Below are 21,704 nucleotides of genomic sequence, written 5' to 3' on the forward strand. Positions count from 1 at the left end.
GTCGTTCAGTCGTTGATTCTTCAGTCGTGCTTTGTTCAGTTTGTTCTGCAGTAGTTGATTGTTGAGTTGTTGATTGTTCTGTAGTGCTGGAGTCAGTTGCCGAGTCACTAGTAGTTGATTGTTGCGTGGTTGTTTGTTCTGTAGTTGATTCCTGAGTTGTTTGTTCAGATGTGGTAGATTCTTGAGTTGTTTGTTCAGAAGTGGTAGATTCTTGAGTCGTTTGGTCTGACGTGGTTGATTCTTGCGTAGTTGGTTGTTCTGTTGTTGTCTGTTCACTTGTGGTCGATTTTTGGGTCGTTGTCTGTTCGGAAGTGGTTGTTTGTTCAGTAGTTTGCTCTGATGTGGTGGACTGTTGTGTCGTTGTCTGTTCAGTGGTCTGTTCTGATGTTGTAGACTGCTGCGTCGTCGTTTGTTCGGTTGTAGAAGACTGCGTCGTAGTTTGTTCAGAAGTAGTAGATTGTGTTGTAGTTTGTTCAGAGGTTGTAGACTCTTGTGTGGTTTGTTCAGATGTAGTTGACTGCTGTGTTGTAGTTTGTTCAGAGGTAGTAGACTGCTGCGTCGTTGACTGTTGAGTTGTCTGCTCCGAAGTACTTGATGTTTCCGTAGTTGTTTGCTCAGATGTGCTAGACTGTTGAGTCGTTGACGCTTGAGAGGTGGTCGTCTGTTCAGTTGTTGATGGCTCAGAAGTCGTTGACTGAGTACTTTGAGTGGTGCTTCCTTCAGTTGTGGTTGACTTTTCAGTAGTAGTAGTACTTTCCTGCTGCGACGTAGTAGTCTGTTCAGTTGACGGTTGATTTTCACTTTGTGATTGTGAACCACTACAGTCGCGTGGTGGATATACTGACTCTTCGTGGTTACACGTTTCAACAGCTGGATCCCATATAGTACCTTCACCGCAGTCGAAATGATAAACTGAAAAACGTTTACCTTCACCATCCCAATCAACACACCTATAGAATTTCTTGCAATCGTTAGGATTTGCGAAATAGCCTGCTTTGGTGCAAGTTATATTTTGATTTTCAGGTTTCTTTGTTCCTTCTTCTTCAGAGCAGTTTCCTGAACTTTGAGTGCTCGTAGTGCTTTGGGTACTGGATGTAGTCTGTGAACTATCTGTACCTTCAGTTGTTGTCGTAGCTTCAGATGAACCGCCTGATGCAGAACTTGCAGTGGTGGATGTTGCACTTGCACCTTGTTGGTTACAAGACGGATTAACAACATCTTGAGGATGGTTACAAGTCGTTATATCTTGGTCCCATATAGTTCCTTCACCACATGTGAAATCGTATTTAGTGTACCCTCCTTTTCCATTGTCAACGCATCTATAAAACTTTGTACAATCCTGCTTATCACCAAAGTATCCTTCACTGTCACAACTGTTTTTATTATCATTAGTCGAGCCTTGGTTAGATGCAGTAGTTGTAGTTTTTGAAGTGCTTGTAGATTCAGTTGCTTGAGTATTAGATGCACTTGTGGATTCAGTTGCTTGAGTATTAGATGGCTTTGAAGATTCAGTAGCTTGAGCATTATTTTCTTCATGCATCACAGGTTGTGATCCTGCTCCTTGGCAAGATTTGACTTGATCAATATGATTACATGTTTGAGCCTCAGAGTCCCATGCAGTGCCTTCACCACATGTAAAGTCATACTTTGTATAACCTCCTTTACCATTATCGACACACCTGTAAAACTGTCTACAATCGTTTTTGTTCGGGTAAAAACCTTCAGATGAACACTCTCCACTGTCCTGAGTTGGCTTATTGGAACTATCATTATCATATTCATCCTCCAGTTTATCTGTTGTCTGAGTTGGTCTGTCGGTCGGTTTAGGTGTGTTCGAGCCAATGTCATGTTTTTCTGTTGTAGTTTGTTGATTCCCGCCTGATGTTACGGGTTTATTTGTTGATTGTGACTTACAATTTGAGTCACCTGTATCATGATCACAAGCTAATATATCTTGAACCCAAATGGTACCTTCTCCACAAGTAAATTCATACCTGGTATACCCTCCTTTATCATTGCTAACGCAACGAATGAATTTCTTGCAATCATCAGGGTGAGCAAAGAATCCTTCTGATTCACAATTGTAACTGCTAGTTGATGATGAGCTAGAAGTAGATGACGTTCCTGTCACTTCGGTTGAATATTGTGATTCTGTAGAGGGTGAAGAAGAAAAGTTGTTTCCTGTTCCAGGAGTTTCTGTTGTTTGTATACCGGATCCGGGACGACTCGGGCAATTTTTATTGTTAGATTCATGATCACAAGCTTGAATATCTTGATTCCAAACTGTGCCATCTCCACAAGTAAAATCATATTTAGTATAGCCACCCTTACCGTTATCTACACATCTATAAAACTTCTTACAATCATTCATATCGCCATAGAATCCTTCAGCAGTGCATATACCTGATGAAACAGGAGGCTTTTGAGTTGAATAATCATTGTTATTTCCCATCGTCGAAGAAGTTGGCGAAGTCGTTGCTTCTGTTTGCATTTCATCCTGTTCTGAATAAGAGTTTTGTGGCGTTGAACCTACACTAGTTCCGCCACAGTTCTTGTTAGATGACGTGTGATCACACGCTAATATTTCCTGATTCCAATAAGTACCATCACCGCACGCAAACTCATACTTTGTGTATCCACCCCGGCCATTGTCCACACATCTATAAAATTTCTTACAATCATTTCTGTCGCCTTTAAAACCTTCTGTTAAGCATATTTCGCTTTGATCATCTGGGTTAACGCTCACCATTAAAGTTGTAGTAGTTTTTTCAGTAGATTGAGGATAAACTGGGTCTTCCGATCCGGAGGTAGCTGTAGCATGCGTGGTAGTTTCACTTGAAACATGTTGCGTATTGTTTCCAGAATATCCACAATCTTTGACTGCCCATGCATGATTACAAGCTTCTATACTTTGATCCCACAAAGTACCTTCACCACAGCTAAATTCATATCGAATGTATCCATTATTACCGTCATCGACGCATCGATAGAACTTTTTGCAATCATTTTTATCACCCATAAAACCAGTATTTACACAAGTGTTGTCATTGGTTGGTACTTTTGACGCTTCAGTCGTAATCACAGTCGTCGAGCTCTGAGTGGAAGTTGGTCCAACATTTTGATTCGAGTTGTAGCCATCATCGATTTCATCATTTATAGTATTATGGTGTTGAGTTGAAGTTTCGTGATGTTCACTGGACGATTCAACACTACCGCCGCATTTTTCCACTGCCCATGCATGATTACAAGCTTCAATTTTCTGATCCCATACTGTTCCTTCACCACAAGCGAATTCATACTTAGTGTAAGAGCCATTTCCATTGTCCACGCATCTGTAGAACTTTTTGCAATCTTTGCTGTCACCCATGAAACCACTACGGGTGCAATCATCGCTTGCTGTCTGAGGTCCTGAAGTAGTCGTTGTAGTTGATGTTGAACTAGGGCCAGAAGTAGGTGATACATTGCTTTGAACAGTCTCAGTTGAGCTACTGGTAATTACATCATGACTTGTAGTTGGTCTCGATTGTGAAGTGGTTTCTTCGGCACCATCTATTGATCCAGCTCCTCCACAGTTCTTTACAGCCCAGGCGTGATTGCAAGCGTCGATTTTTGAATCCCATACTGTACCCTCACCACAAGAAAATTCATAACGAGTGTAACCTCCATTGCCGTTGCCCACACATCTATAGAATTTTTTGCAATCATTTGCGTCTCCCATGAATCCAGAAGATCGGCATACAGAGCCTGAGTTATGGTCACCAGATGGTCTAGAAGTGGTTGTAGAAGTCGTTGTTGTTGTAGTTGTCGTAGTAAAAGCATTGTTACCTGATTCATAACCAGCGTCATCATAATCAATGTTTGACGTTTCTGTAGACGAATGTATAGTAACTGTGCTTTGTGTTGTTTGATCAGCCTCAACTGTAGTTTGTTTGACAGTCGTGGTTTCCACTTTCTCTGGAGATGCACTTCCACCACATTTTTTGACGGCCCAGGCATGGTTGCAAGCTTCCAAATCCGGATCCCATACAGTTCCTTCACCGCACTTAAATTCGTATTTAGTAAAAGCACCTCTGCCATTCTCTACACATCTGTAAAATATTTTACAGTCGTTTGGATCACCAATAAAACCACTTGATTGGCATTCTCCTTTTGAAGACGGTGTGGAAGATACAAGGGTAACAGTTGTAGTAGGGCCAGCTGTTGTTGTAGAGTGAGTTGTAGGATTTTGATTTGGTTGTCCGTAACCATCATCTTCGTTATCTTCTGTAACACTAGCAACTGAAGTCGTGTGATAGTTTTCAGTTGACGCAGTTGTAGGACTTTGTGTTGTCTTGGGCGTGCTCGTTGAAGAATGAGTAGTGCTAGTACTTCCAGTAGAACCTTTTCCTCCACATTCCTTTACTGCCCAGGCATGATTACAAGCTTCGATGCTTTGATCCCATACGGTACCTTCTCCACAAGAAAATTCAAACTTCATGTAACTTCCTCTCCCGTTATCTATGCACCTGTAGAACTTTTTGCAATCATTCGTATCTCCCATGAAACCAGATGAAGTACATTGGTTACCCTGCTGAGTATTGGTTTGGGCAACAGATGTCGAATTTGCTTGAGTAGTTGATTCATGAATTTGTACCTGAGACTGACTAGATTGTTGGGAGTGATCAATTTGTAACTGGGTTTGTACACCTTTATCACTATAATCAATTTGCGTCTGTGATTGACTTGTAGCTGATCCGTGACTTATTTGTGTTTGATTTTGTTTAGCTCTTGAGCCTTTTTTGGGGCTTGTCCGGTCACCGTAGTTAATTTGAGTTTGGTTTTGTACAACTGACCCGTTACTGATTTGCGTTTGCGTCTGAGTAACTTTAGAACCATAACTTATTTGCAGTTGTTGTTGAATCGTTTTAGCTTTTAAATTCGGCTCAACTTTAGATCCCTCAGTGGTAGCTCTAGTATTTTCATTTGATATCTGGTTACTCTGCTGTCCACTTCTGCTACATCTACTCCTTTTAACGGCCCAAGCATGATTACAGCTTTGAGTGTCATCGTCCCATACTGTTGATTCGCTGCAGGAAAATTCAAACCTCGTGTATGTCCCTCTTTGATTAGCTACACATCTATAAAACTTGCGGCAATCTTCACTGTCACCCATGAACCCGTCTGATGTACAAATATTATCTTGTCGACTTGTCTGAGGAGTATCGGGTAGTATATTTTTGGGGACTTCGTTATACTGTTGATTCTGGGTTCCAGTGGTAGGAGGTAATATTAGGGGACTTATAGTATGATCTACGTTGGCCACTCCTAGCGACGATCCCCAAGGACTCGAACTAGTAAATACTGTCGAAAGATCTGGTACTTGGCGTTTTGTAGACGAACTTATTGTGACAGGTGATCTCGTAGTCGTAGAAGTTTGGGCAAAAGTAGTTTTCTCTGTTTCTATTTTCTTTGTATAGTTTGGTTTACTAGTTGTTATCGGAGATGGTACCTCTTGACGAATGTCATCGATTTCATTATTACTAACACGGTCCTCTATCGGCGGTGGTAATATACCTCCACATTCCGATCGTTTTGTACTATGAGGGTGATTGCAGACTTCAGTTTCGGGATCGTAAACAGTTCCCGGTCCACATTGGAACTGGAAGCAAATTAAAAAATATAATTAAACACGGGCAACTGGGATTGGGCATATTTGGTTCTCATATTATTCACATTAGATCTTTATCTTAGACTCGGTGCTTTTAAAGGCTTATGGATATTTAATAGGTTATAGAGAAACAGATCCTACGCGATAGCGTAAACTGGCATGGGGCATCTACTAAGGAACTATCCATAGTATCCATCTCTACTCAATGAAAAAAGAGACTTAAAAAAAATATAGTTAGTATTATAAACCTATTACATAGAGTAACAGTTCGCCTCACCTTAAAAACTGAATATTTTCCATTTCCTGATTTCATACAGCGGTAGAAGATGGCGCAGTTGTGAGGGTCGGCTTGAAAACCTTCGCCGGCACAGGTCACGGGATCAGGTCTCGTTCCCGAATATATTTTAACTATCCTTCCCGTAACTCGAGATTGCCGATGTTCATTAGATGTTTCTGTAATTTGTCTCATTACGTAAGTAAATTATATTAACGATAATCTTAAAAAATGATAGTGCAGCCTACGTTATCTAGAGCCAGGGTTTTATATTAACAAATATTATTTTATTATATCATACGAGACTTTTAGTACTAGGATTTTCACATCAGACGCGCTTAAAGTAGATGAACTAAACATTGCAAGCGTTACGCTTCCTCAATAGCTAAAGGTCCTTTTTTGACCTGGTGAAAATCCTCACGAACTTACTTCCTTCCTAGGGCCTAGGCTAGGCTAGGTAAATGCCGAGCCCTCACCAGCGGAAGGAGTCATATTATGATGTTTTCCCATCCGTAACAAGAAAAATAAATGGCCGTGTTATAAAATAAAATGGTTACAGGATTCAAACAAACCATTCGTATTGCTGCTTGTTGCATCCGCAATGACTAGAAGAAGCAGAAGTAAATAGGTTTTACAAGATTCTCGAAATAAAATATCCATTTTGCTCGTTCAATGATCTATTATAACTTGAAAAGCATTTTGTTCGCCACCTGAAACAAAAAAAAATATCATGAACCATCGCTATTGTACTTTTTAAAAAACAGTGTTTACTTTAAATAATCTACTTGGTATATGTTTTCAATGAATCATTCGACAAAACGAATTGCATTTAATTAAACAAAAATAGTTTTTCACATATTTTATCGTTGTACAAATTATACTCCGCCCTTGCACAGAATTTTTACAGAAGTATGTACAGGTGTTAAGTACACCTGTTCAAGCAAATATAAACCAATTGTTTGAAATACATTAGCCCTTTATTAGGCCCTTAAGCTATTAAATTAATTTAATAACAGTAGAAGTTGGTTAAGTGGCATTGTATCAGTATTGACAATACTGACTGCACGGATAGCCGAGTGGTTAAGGCTGCTCTTTCGTAAAAAGCTTGAAAAAAGCGTGCAGATGAAACACCTTTTCGTTGGCACTTACAGAGAATTTATATTTGCAAAAAATAGTTAGTAATCTACATGATATGATACGTAATTTGGTTTAGCCATAATTTTTCTATTGGCATGATCACGTAACAAGTAAAAAAATCCACATATCACCTCCAATTCGTAGAGATAAAACCATTTTGAATGAAAAAAAATCGACTGCTTTGTAATACATAGGAAAATGATTTGGTTTGGTTTCTTTTTAAAAAAAAGTCTGATTTCTATAATAACTATTTAAAAATGCGTCCAGTATAAATACTGCATCTATATCACCCCGCACTCGTCCAAATGCACAAGGTCACTAGCGAGAATACAAGTCTTAAGATCACCGCGGCAAACCCAATGGGCGCAATGTGTCGCGGGCTGAAATCCCGCTCCAGACAAGCATTTGTCTGGCCCATGATAGTTTGTTTCCCCGAAACGGAAGATTAAATAGATTGTTTTAATTTATAAATTAAGTATTGAAAATTTTAAACTAAGGTTGGGTGTTTAACTTTTTGGTATATTTCACCTTTAGCCTAGTTTGACTAAACTACCAAATATGACACAACTGCAACTCATTAAATTTTAGCTGTTTTCAAAATCTGATTATGTTGCTGACTGTACTTGCACTTGCAAACAGATTTTTTATTGGATGTACTTTTGAATTACGAGCTCACCAATTCATTTTATTTTAGTAAGTATTGCCGACCAACCTTATTTAAATTATAGCTGCTATTATTTTTATAGTGCGCCATAAATAATCGGGGTAGATGTTTTATTGGCTATAGTCTTGGTGGTACTTCGTGGTGGCAAGTGGCCTTGCTGTGCTATGTATGGGTTTGATGCACGAAGTGCAGGTTCGATCCCAACGCCAATAGATATTCTATAATAACTAAGTTATGTCTTAGAAATGTGCTAGATACGACACTAATTATTTCATCGAATAGTAGGCCATCAAAAGTCATTAAAAGTTATTATTTTCTGGATATACGGGATGTAATATAGGCTAACTATCTTAGTGCTTTAATGTTATGATTAAATTACCTATGTTTTTTTTATTAATGTATGAAAAAATGTTTGAAAACACTTTCATACTAAAATTTAGCTATATCAATAAAAATTACAAAGCGACTTTTTTGTTGCGTGATGTTAGGTGATACAAATCAAATCATCGTCATGTGGGGCACGCCGTCTGTTCACATACTCGTAATTGTTTAAAATTACTACTTCCATACAACTACATACACACAAACATTCAATTTCGCTACTCACTAAACATAGATAATTATGTGAAAGAAGGCGAACAAACAGACTGTTGAACTTTCAGTTTCCTTGATTAGAAAAAATATTATTCTAGAATAGACTCCTTACTTCACTTCCCTAGTGATTTCCGTTTCGTAGAATTTCACATTTTTCGTCGTCGCAATGTGAATCAATTTGTAACCATAGTAATTATTAACTTTAAATTATTAAATTGGACTATTTTGTATACAAATGTATCATAACTGTAATTCTAAATACACTACTTTCTGGCTCTTGATTCAGCGTATATCTAAATATAACGTTTTTTCATGACACTTAATTATATATACAATGTTATTTAATATCCTTTTAACCGACTTCGAATAAAAGGAGTGATAAAGAGATTTTTTTGTTACTTCTGTACTTCGGACTGTATGAACTAATTTTCTTGACTTTTCATTTAACGGAAAACAGCTGTTATTCTGTTCCATAAATTGAAGTCGGATGTAGATTTTTGTTATTTACAACTATATTACAACACACCGATAGCCGCATCTTTGTCACTGTCAAATAAAATGTAGAGACAAAGACACATTTAAGAACGCAAGATACCACAAAAGTTACAGCAATCTTTATAGGCAAGCATTTATTATTACAAAGTTCAAAGATACTACATACAGGCTGGTATTAACATTATCGGGACACAGTAGCTCACACTGACTCCATTAGTGATTAATACATTGGCTCTATCAACAAGCGAAAGGGTCCAAGTTAAACTTTAAATTAATCACTTTACTTTTAATCTACATAAATGGTTTTATCTCTAACCAATATAGATCGAACCGTTCTGAAGATGTATCTTGGGAAGACTAAAAATAGATACAAAATTGTTTGTGCGGGATAAATCAATACAGGAGCAGCAGGTGAGAAAGAAATGGCGATATTTTTTTCTAGACTTGCAAAGTTACACAGACTTATCATCAACAGTGAACAGCGCAACAGTTTACAACACCATCCTTCAATGTCTGGTAATAACCAGTTACCTAGTAACGTACTTATTGTAACTACCCTTAAAAAGAATAAACTATGGAACCAGTTTATCGAAGCGTTGTTTATTAAAACGTTTAATGTGCACACTAATGTTCTTGACAAAGTGAGTGAACATTGAGTGTGTTGAGAAACGAGAGGTCCTCTTACTGAATTTTTTAAACGGATAATTATTAGTTTAAGGATTAAATGTATCGATGCAAAGTTTTGACTACACTATTCTTTTCCCAAGCTATGTTGGTGTCAGGTTACAGTTTAATTGAGTTTACCTGAATATTATCTAATCTTATGATGAGCCAATGTCTATTTACGACGCTCTGGGTATTCTTTGTGTAACGGAGATCACCATGTCCGTTAGGAATTCAATAGGCCAATAAATACGTTGGATAATTTGAGGTAATTTTTCTTTTCCCCTTATGCGTTGTAGCATTTATTATCATTTTCCTCCCAGCCTTGTCCTAACTATGTTAGGGTTGTTTTCTAGTCTAACTGAATGCAGCTTAGTACCAGTATTTTACAACTCCTTCAATTGGCATGTGAGCATTCCTGTATACCGACGCCATCTTAGCAGGCTCCATCAAATACTTATCCAATTCACAAGAAAAAACTGGTATTCATCAACATACATTTACTAGTCTACACAAACATGATGGTAAAACAAAGCATGCTCCTTAAATAGACACATAAAAACTCGAATAGACTCAATTAAAATGATAGTTATTTTCTTAGAACAATTATACGCAATAGGAGGTTCACAATCTTCGCCGGCATCTGACACCGTGCCAACTATTACATGCTATTAAGCAGAATCTTTATATCATTTAATCTCAGTATATTTACTAATACTTGTCAGTTTTTTCTCAGTCCCTGCATAAAAAGCGTAAAAGTAGCGCGGGATCCAAGCTAGTATGTATTCATGTGCCAAGAATTCCCAACGATTCCCCAGGCATTTTTCTAAAGGTCATATGTGAATAACCAAGCGGCCTTCATAGGAATAAATTGATCGTACTCAGATGGTTCGTTGCCACTAATAATTACAACTCCTGTGTTGTTAAAAATAAGGCAAAACGCTGCGACGGCAAGTTTCTTTTTATACGACTTGTGGACTGTCATTATCAAGAGAGTATGACTAGTGTTATGCAAAGCAAGGTAGCCGTAAGCCGTAAGCCAGAGTATTTGCGACGAAAAAATGTATTAATACATAATTGGATTGCTACAAGTACGATAATGTATGGATTCATCGATAATAAAATGTGGATGTAGTTTATTTGTGGCAAATAATAACGTGTTCCTAAACTACAGATAGAACAACCATGATTATTAAAAAAAACAACATCCTATTAAAATAATTTATTAAAAAAGAAGAGAGATACACTATGTAGAGGGCGGTCCATCTTCCTCAACTACAACAAGAAATTGTTTTCAATTTTGTACCAAGTAAATTACCAATATACCATTGAATCCTGTAATATTCTGTCTTTTTAGATAAAACAGCAAAAAGAAAATATAATAACAAAACAGTAAACCCAGTAACCTAATTACCTCACGCGTAAATATTATCTAAGTAAGTACACTTAGAATGCAAATGGTCCATTAAACTTTTACTTTCAATTAAAGAAGGTTTTACTATGCACCTTAAGAACAACCGGTACCAATAGTTTATTACTGGCTGTATTGAAGGGACTATAGAACAGGTTTCTTGAAGATTCCCTTTCCATGTGATGTTCAGAGCGGCATTCTTGTGGTCGCATCTCGATCGAATCCCGATATTAAAGTCCAGAAATAAATTGAGCTTGAGCAAAGTGCAAACGCTTCCACTAAGTATTTTATTATAGGTGTAAATACATTGAAAGAAAATGATGTCATCAAATTATAGTTATTGGAAATATATATACCGAGTTTTATTACCAGATGATTATCCAATTAAAGGTTTTTTTTTTCAATTATATGTATCATCAATTACAATATTTTTTCTCATGAGAAATATGTACATACCTAAGTTATAAGTTTTATAGATATTTACTTAATAACTGATAATTATAAAACGTGACTGAGGTGCTCTTAGCGAAGAATAAGACGTCCAATTTAAACTATAGTAAAAAGTTGATAAAGTCTCATTACGATATGTTCCAAAATGGGTGAAAATTCATAAATATTCCTTGATTGTATCATCGTATATTTCATTATACGAGTGTACAGTCATAGCAACTTTAAATGTCAGTATTTTTTTTGATCCATACAAAAATTAAAATTATATAAACATGTACATTCTGTTTTTTTCTTTTAAACTTAAACTTACTGCGTGGACTACAAACGGCACCAAAGTCAAAAATGTTATTTTGCGCGATCAAAGCAGCAACAGCTTTTCCGATTCGATCACTTTAAGTAAAGCAGTCTTCTGTGACATATTGTGGTAAACTTTAATGAGTATCGCTTCATAGCAATCAGTTCATAAATAAAAATGCTACTCTAATTTAGGGAATCACGTTGAAAATTTGTTCAAAAGAATCATCTGAAAATCCTGGCCAAAGCCGCTTTTCCACGCAAACGAAGTCGCTGGCGCATCTAACTATTATATCAAAGAAGATACTTTGACCACAGACCATTGAATTTCCAGACACCTTACAAATGTATCTACTAAGCGAAAATTGGTTCTTCCAACATCTCGTGGGATACAAAATTAACTGCAAAACCTTTGTGGTCCAACACTTTGCGGTGAGCAAGCCAGAAGGGTGCGTGCTTCACTGGTTTTCTTTATTATTTCCTTTTTAAACTGTATAGATATACCAACTACGCAGTCATCTTTAATAGATACATCAAGAAAACAATGGCGTGTCGAATCCAATTAATAACAATGTAGCTTAACTAATTAAAGGTCATAAGGATGATTGTGTAATCTAATTAGTTGCTACCTGGGATGAATTAAGAATGCCTGTATTAAGATAAGGGGTATCTATTATCCTTTACTAAGAACTTTTTCAATTCAACACTAGCGTAGTCCATGTTTTTTTTTGTTATCCACAGATTACTATTTACAGAATCGAGTATTTTCAATCGATTTGCGATCGCGTTGGTACTCTGACACTACCGCTGTCATGCTGTGACACGAGTTAGAACTACGACTAATCGACAGCCAGCGACGCTGATAACACTGATCGCTACTTGAATTTCGTTGGTACGATTGTTCCATTTTAGGACCGAATTGAGAGTCGAAATATGTAGAGTCAAAAATAGAACTAAACCGTTTTTGGGAACGAGCCTGCTGCGCGCGCTCTCGGGTCATGTGAGTTCCTATCATGACCACTTTCTCGGTTCAAGCTTACCTCATTTCAAGTTACATAAAAACTAGGTGAATAAATCGGTGAGATGGTAAAAGAAAATACGATTTCTTTATTTTCTCAAAATTGCACCTGTAACGATTATATCAAAACACCTGATTCAAAAGTTCATAATATTATCCTCATACATAAACGCAACAACAACAATAACAGATAAATACTCAGCGTTTAAACAAGTCGGTTATATCGTAATACATAAATTCTCTCGATTCTCGAATCGAGCACAACTCGCCACTAGTTCATGGCCAAGGTTACGCTGTGTACGCACTAGTGCCGTTTATTCACCGATGCAGATATTATGACCGGTTGCATTGTAGACATGATATGCTATTTTAATACACGAACGGACTTTAATAAACGTAACGCTTTATAGGAGAATTTTTATTTTGATGCGTTAAGGACTATGTTACGTACAATATACTTATAATTTGTATGTGTTTTCGATGATGTTTTTATTAATTACTATGGCGATTTGCATAAATAGCGTTGTGTAATATATTTTATTATTATTTATTAACACAATTCCTCGCGTATCAGTTTTGCTTTGAACGAATGATTTTTAACGAAGAAGATCATTCTAAAATGATTACTGCAACAAAAACAATAATAAAAATAAGGCATCAACAAAATTCTTCGGCTTCGCTGCGGACTGGGAGCGTGTTCAAAAAGTTCGCGGCATTGCCACGAATATTAATTAAAAGCAGTAATTCTTCACATTTAAATCTTATGTTCTAAAATTCCACATACCCGTCAAGTCAACACACCCAACACATAAACATTTTAAAAATGTATTTAAAAAATATCTAGACAATGTTACCGCAGCCTAACAAAACAAAAAAAAATATATTTTACATTAACTGTCGACTATCAAGTTACACAACAAGCCAGCATTTCAACTCGTAAGAACAAAAAGTAGGTAATACGAAGTATACGAACTCCATACATATTCCAAACACATTGTCACCAACGTACGTAGGTATAAATATCAAACTCGTTCCTACCACCGGATGTGCACCATTTGTACGTAAACAATCATAAACGTTGCTTTGCGAAACAGCTTGTCAATCGCAATTATGTATGCTTATGTAATTAATCAGATCAAACGTAACCATCGGGGTTTCCTTCCTTAGTTTTTGTTGCTGCACTTACATCTACATGCAATATTATTGTATTCATCTCGGCATTCCCCGATGGAGCTAAAGTGGTAGGAGAAGATGTTACGAAGAGTAATTTAATATTTATTTTTTATATTAAGAGCTGCCCCATCGGCCATGTTCGATAGGAGGATAAAAGACCAATGACCATTTTACATTACAACTGCGGCCTCTCTAAAAGCACTTTGGATTGTGTTTCCAATATGTAAGCTATTTGAGGAAGACATCCGGTTAATAGTGAAATTTTACCACTTTTTATTTTAAATAAGACTCCCGCAGTAATCCATGAATTTAATCCATGTGTCGCGGAGGTTACAAAAACAATCAAATCACGTGCAAAGACACCCGGAATCCGAAAAAGCATTTGTGAATCATATAATTTAAGTGAACAAGTTGTTCCACTTCAGAAATAACTTAAAATATGCAAAAAAATAAATAAACAATTAAAAGACAACCATCATAAGCGTACTTGACTCTACTTAAAGTAAATACCTACAATCAATACCACTCAATTTGCTTCAGAAGTAAAGCTTAATTAAATATACAATTACACAAACGCGTGCAAGCAATTACAGTTTAATCCTAGCTACAATTATTTCTCGATAACACAATTTTGTATAATTAAAATTTTCTAAGACGACAACAGATGACTAACTGATAAATATTCAAGGAAATTAGTTCATATGCGTCTTAATTATGCGCATCATAATTGAATGTGTAACACCAGCAAGACATATATCATTTTTATTAATGGAATAATGTCATCTTAAAGTAAAATTATAATTTTTTCTTTTACAAGACGTTTACAATGTCAGTTATTTTAATTAGGAACGTTATTTCTTATCCCTTGATATATATTTTACAATTAAAACTTAGATATTGTGCAATACTGTGATTATGTTACATATTTTTTTAAGTAAATCATGGCTTGACTCTTAAATGATTACTTCTGGAAAAGACTACTGAAATTGTTGAATGTCGAGGATTGTAGTCTTGTGTTGAACTTATTTAATAATGCAAATACCAATACAAAAAAGCTCGAAATGTGGTCTCTGTTATAAATAACAGTATTTAGGTAAGTAACATTGCAAATCCTATAATTTTAGGTTAGGATATCTACAGTCATGCAGACCACTTATAAGTTGAATGTTTCTATATATTAAATTTAATGTTGTGTCAATCGATTTAATTTTACCTAAGACTTACTCTACGATAAAACTAGTAACCGATGCCCATGAATAGAATTTGCATCAAGAATAGAAGTTATGCAAAACAATCAAATTGCTATCAAACCTCGCAGAATGTTGATTATATCACGGCGTTTGTTTTAATCCGTGACAAACGAATTAAGAATTATTTAATTATCCAATAGGCGCATGATCAGAAGCTTACGTATATCGACTGAAGATTAACCAATTAATGGATTCAAAACAATTAATTCGTAACTAAGTAAGGTAGAATTTATTTAGGCGTTTTGTTTCCTGTTTTTAACACGATGTTTTTAAGACGGATGCTCATGCAAATGTAGTTTTAAAAAATAACATGAATATAACAATTTATTGTACCTTTTTTGCTAACGTAAGGTTAGTATGAGTTGTACTGCCTGAGATCAGGTCAGATTATAAATTTACTTTTGTTGGAACCTTACTTTAAGTCGTATTTAAATGGTATCTGGATTTTACGTCACGTTAAAAAGAGATCATCATCAATCAGAATCTAAAAAGAAATTAAAAATAATTAGCAAAAATATTAAAAAATGGAAATTGCCTACGAATGAGGTTTCATTCGTAGGCAATCTCTTGTTATGTTAATGATTTGATTTCTAAACCACGGAAAACTCATAAACACAAAAAACAAAAATCACGGAGAATCATAACTATTAATTGAGTTGTTTGCCCACAATTAATATAAAAAAAGTTCAGTTACCGGGACCTTGAGTCTTGCCTACTGCCTACCAGGGTAACATGAATGACGGGCAGTAAACCCTAGTGATCACGATTTTCATGCGGGTCGGCATGAGCGATGATTATGATGACTTCATAGCATCATTACCAACGGATTCCTGTCAGCAATTATGGTAAAACCACTGTCATATTATACATTTGTTTGTTATTTCGTTAATTGTCCGTTGTAATCCGGATGTAGCACGCGGTGTTGATCGGTAGTTTTTATTTTAATCATTTGTTTTTCGTTGATTTGATGTTAAAATTAATTTTTTGTAGGCAGTATAAAAGCACATTCATACTTTTCGAACTTAACCTCTTTCAGATTTTTTAATACTTACATATTTAATGCCAGCTGAACCGATGACCTTCATTTTGCCGATTAAGTGAAGCTAGGTAACACACAATTTTGATCTAATTCTTTGCAATCAAATGCTTGTAGGAAAACTGCGGAACAAAGAATCAATAGAAGTTATAATGATTCCAGTATAGGATAAAGACTTTTGCATTTACCTTTCCAATTAAAAGCATGCTCCTGTATTCTAAAAACCCAACCAAACAACTGGTGGTAGACCAATACCCATATCTTTCACAAATTCGTATTTACCGTCCATAAAAGTATAAATCAAACGTTTATCTATACAACCTAGGTATAATCAAACCATTTTCAAAACAATACTAGGGTTAAAGCACAATAAATCAATCCGGCAGCAAATCGTTTAGTTTGGCAACCGTTACGGGCAACGGTCAGGAGATGCTATCGGTCATCCGGTGATTCTAAAGCCTTATCGTTTCGCAACTGTATCTACTAGAATCTATTCACTTTCTTATTGTTTTGTCTTAATTACTGCAAGATCTTCAATGGCAGGTCGCGAGGGAAATAGAACGAGTGGTAAGGTCAAGTTAACGTGGATACAGAGCTCCCCGCTTGTGGTTTTGGTCAAGGGTACCGCAAATTTGTGAATTCGAATCCAGATCCATGTTTGAAGTGTTGAATAAATTGCTTTCCAGACGATTTCGCTCTTGCGGAATTATCCGAAATAGATACCTTGGTCATGGAAGCCAAAGAACATGGGTTTCAGTAAGTAGACGTCTGACACTTCATTCCACTCAACCTAAATTGGGAGGAGTCGTTTCATGATTTGCCATCCGAAAAAAAAGGCGTTTCTCCTACGTTGTAATCAATGCTTTTTCCAATTAAGACCTAAGGCAAGGATGCTATTAAGCACATAGGCATGATTTAATCCCTAAGTCTTCAGCTTTCCCAAACTCAGGAACAGCTTTCAGTCTTGCCCTTTTCAACTTAAAACAGTATTTTACATGGAACGATTAAAACAAATCTCCCGTCCCTCGAAAGATAGTGTAATGATATGACATACATTACAATGTATTTCAAATTCTTCAGCTGTTTATATAGCTATCGGCTTAAGTACGTATAATTGCTGAAATTCAAACGATTTAATAGTTTAAGGAAAAACTAAAATAAGAAAGAAGACATCTATTTTATTTGTCTAAATAAATACCTATTAACTTTATGGTCAGTTATAAACAATAAAATCTAGTTTTAGATAGATTTTTTTCATTTGACAGTGATGTAAGCTTTAATCGATCAATTTAAATTTGTATCGATAATCGTCATTGGTTTACATTAGAAACAATATAAACAGTTTAGACAAACTTTTTTGATATCAGAAAACAGCGAAGATTATTTTTAATTAGTCCTCTTTTCGTACTAGAGCCGAGTTTTCAGTTGTTTGTAAGACTCACAAAAATAAACGTAAAGAGATTAATTTTCTTGCTAATTTTTCTTATTAAAATAACATTTATTTTCATAAATTATGCTTGTGAACGATACTAGGTAGGTCTGATTGTAAAATCATTACATTCAAGATAGGTCAATGAACGCAAAAATAAAACACAAAATCTATCCTAGCATATCATATTCTCGCAACAAGTTTGAACTGACATTGTACGTCACACATTATCAGCAGTTCCAAATTCAAAAGGAACCATAGAGTATTTAACGGTATTTACATGACAGATTATATCAGATAAATCGTAAATCGAACAATAATCATATAAATCACGATCATAGACATCATTAATCAAGAATATAGTTTATTGTAGGTATAATTTTGAATTAAATGTTTTTAATAATAATAGGTAACGGATAAGGCATTGACCGGAGATATTTTGAGGTCTATTAGATGTAAACACTAGTAATTACGACTGGATTAAGACCTTACTTTTTATCAAAGATAGGAAATTTTGTAATTAACTAAGATCAAACATCGGTTATTATATATTTTTTTGCTCTAATAACTGCTATAAAGTTGCATAGATGGTGATTAATTTTTATTTAATTGATTTGTGAGTCAATAACCTAATGTTACTACATAAACCTTTTTTGTTGGACTTGTTCAAAGAACACTTCAATTTCAATACATTTTCAGCGATTTTTTTAAAGAAATGTACAATTAAAGAACTAAATTTTATAAGATACGATAGACCAAAGAATTTGCTCGCCACGCATCACGGGTTCGACCCCGCGTATGACAAGCGTTTGTGTGATGCAGTCTGAGTTTAGGTGTCTTTGTGTGTGACTTAAATGTTTGTGAAACCCCGAAACGAGAACTCAAGTCCTGAGTGTGGGAGTCGTATTTAAAAAAAGTATACTCGTAGATACAAACATCACAAAACAGTAGGTTTTAATCTTATTTCAGTTTATAATATTTGCTAACTTTCTGTCTAGCACTGTTCTTAATTGTGGTAGGCTACAAATATGAGCCGAGATAAGTAAACATAATCAGACTAAGCTTTTCCCAAAATTTAATACAATGTACTACAAAATACAGGATAGTTTCTTATTTTGCTTCGAAAAATAAAAGCCAATTAAGATGCTTCGTTGCGTCATAGGTAACAGCGAAAAAAATCGATATTCAAATTTAACCACATCCAAACGTAATAAATCCAACATGGCGTAACATCCGCCGGTTACAATTATAAAACAAAGCGTTATTGTTAATATGTAGCTTAATTTGATTGGACAAAAACTTTTGTTGTTCATTCATCATAAGAAACAAAACATCCTCATTTGCAAAGTCCGATAACTATCTTTACCTGTACTATGAAGCTTTAAACATGTTTTTCCGTAGTGGAAGCGAGAAGGCGCTATACGTAACATATAGTCCTATCTCGCTCTCTCGACGGCAAAAATCCCGCCTGATGAGTTCATAGTAAGCCCATTTGCGTAATTATATGGGGTTATATTATGGTTCAATGACCGTGTCACGAGACTAACAAAGCCTTATTTGATGAATATTTCCGATTGTAAGACAAAGACTTGATAATAACCGACTTTTTGCCAGAATGTAGGTTAATTCTGAAACTCATCACATTGTACGCGGCAAAATCAACTAAGCTTTATTGGAAATTAACTAAGAATAAAGCTGAAAATATCTAATAATTATAATTTAAAACCTTATGCACTTGAGTTTGAAGTTGATAATCCTCTGTTGCTCTGCCACTGACCTTCAGCCAGTTCAGTAATAACTTGAACTACTTTTTTACAGTTCTCATTATGTACATAATTACATATATTACTTAACATCACCCAGTTATGTGTTTCTACATAACACAGCTGTCGAATTAACTGACCGAATTCTTTTGTTTTTTATCCTAATTTATGTAAATGATCTAATTTAAAAATCTAAAGCATTTGTCTGTACATTAATTTTGTAACATCACACTGTTTTAAATACTTCCATTTTAATGCATATAAGAATTATGTATGACATGATTTCCTTTTGTTTTGGAGGTAAGGGCTGTGTACAAATTTATTCATAGTTATGTGGTATTCAAGGAGTAAACACTATATAATTCTGTAAACATTACTAAGGTTTAACTTCATCATTACAATATTTTTATTTACGACACGCTTCGAATAATATTATGAAATATATTCTCCACGCAATATTGTGATGAATTATCGTTTTAAAAAACTGCATAAGTCAAATTAGCGAGGTATGACGCAAGCATATTATTATACATTGACTGGAGGTGTACGTATAATGCACGGTACAAAGAGTAATCCTCTTTAAACCAACTTCATATTCATATTTTTTTATTAAGCATATGTAATTGTAATCTCGTATCTTAGGATTGAATGATTTTTTTACCGTGAAATTACTGTAATTTGGTCCTAAACAAATTTCATCAAGTTTTTCTCAGTAGTTCTGTATTCGAATGCTATTGTTGTTAAAACTTATTATTTATATCCCATGCATTGGGTATTAGAGTTGTTGCGCCCTGAGATAGCTGACAATATTGACTAACAGACAAGATACATTCTCCCGTCCTTCTTAACGTCCTTCTTAACGGGAATCAAATAACCAGTCAAGTCCTAATGCGTGACAAATTACCGCAATACCCCATCATATCCTAGTCATACATTACACTAGCAAAAACGATGCAATCAGAAGTAATACAAGTATGTAATTCGATTATCCGTACCTGGTTAGCGCGAGGCCTATCTAACATGTATGATGAGCTGTCATTTTGGCAAATCATCGTGCGCCATTGCTACGCTAAGTAAGTGCCTCACTACCTCACTGTAGATGACTGATTATACAGGGTGAGGTGTTTTTGTTAAGTATTTATGGGCGTTTAACACGCATTCAAGGAATTCAATTCATAAAAATTGTATTACATTTTGACGGTGCTCATTTGTTTTAAATAATTGTTGTGACATATTCCACCTGGTAATCCGAGTTTTAGAAGGCCTACGTCTTGGAGTTATATTATTACGGTTTGTAAGCGTGACAGCGCATTATACATTGTAGAGGTCTGTCTCTTTCACACATCCGCAATAACATTAAATTAAGATATGTAAGTACAATTATTTTAGAATAGTATAAATATTCCAGTCATAGAACTTCATAGTAAATCTTAAATTCTCGTCTGCCTTAAAATAAACACTTAAACTTTAAATAATAGAATCCTAAAAGCAAAATTGTATAAAAACGTGTCAAAAATACACATTCCCTTGTCATACCACCCTGTATAACTACGAGTATGACGTAAATCTATAGATCTCACTAGATACACTACCTCCGCACCTTAAGTCATCATTCACAGTTTTATACCATTCATTTTTGTTCTGTATTTATATGGACCTTTCATTGCGATAATTAATAAAAGCATAATAAAACTACTTTTTCCATTATCAATATATAATAGTTGTGTTTACTAGTAAGTATGTAACAGTAAAAATAGAGCGATGATATTTTGCTATTTTGAAATACTATCGACAAATCATAACAGTTATGTAGTGGAAAGAGATGTTATACAAGAAGATGTAGACCGGCGCCGGCGTCTCTCTTCCACATCTGCAAAAGTCTTGCTTCGTGATATGATCATATGGTGGCAGTCAAACCAAAAAAAAACTTTCCTACATTTCAATACCATACGTATTGAGATTGCAACAACAATTGACAAAAAACACTACTTTTTCTTTTATCGCGATGAAAAATATTTAGAAAACAGAGTTAGAATTCGTGTGACGCCACATTTTACTGACCTGTGACGTCATTAGTCCCCACTTTCATACGTGTCACCATCTTTGATGCGCTTTATTTATTTATTAAAATAAAAAATACGTATCGAAAAAAAAGATAGAAATCTGCCTGTCAGACTTATACTTTTTTAGCCAAACACCGTATTAGTAATACATGGCACGTCTTTATGATACATTCAGTGAAAGTAAATAACAAAAAGAGGTTGAATCGAAAAGTTTCCAAACCCATCATCATTTGTTTATTTACTTGAGCTATTGGTAGACAAATGTACCACTGGACTATATCCATGTCACAAGGATGATTCAAACGTAAAGAAAACTGTGTTTAGAATAATAGCGGATTGTAAT

At 35.3% G+C, this 21,704-nt stretch overlaps 1 protein-coding gene across 1 annotated transcript in view; it reads right to left on the reverse strand.

The window, feature by feature from the left end:
- The window catches only part of LOC113491957 (serine-rich adhesin for platelets-like), a 33,544-nt gene that overhangs the window by 1,352 nt on the left and 10,488 nt on the right, over nucleotides 1-21,704 (reverse strand). The window contains 3 exon segments of the mRNA XM_026869179.1: nucleotides 1-5,638; nucleotides 5,925-6,100; nucleotides 6,494-6,631. Coding sequence (XP_026724980.1) covers nucleotides 1-5,638; nucleotides 5,925-6,100; nucleotides 6,494-6,581 — 5,902 coding nt within the window. The 5' untranslated portion in view covers nucleotides 6,582-6,631.

The sequence above is a fragment of the Trichoplusia ni genome, chromosome 3, assembly GCF_003590095.1.
Source record: "Trichoplusia ni isolate ovarian cell line Hi5 chromosome 3, tn1, whole genome shotgun sequence".
Lineage (NCBI taxonomy): Eukaryota > Metazoa > Arthropoda > Insecta > Lepidoptera > Noctuidae > Trichoplusia > Trichoplusia ni.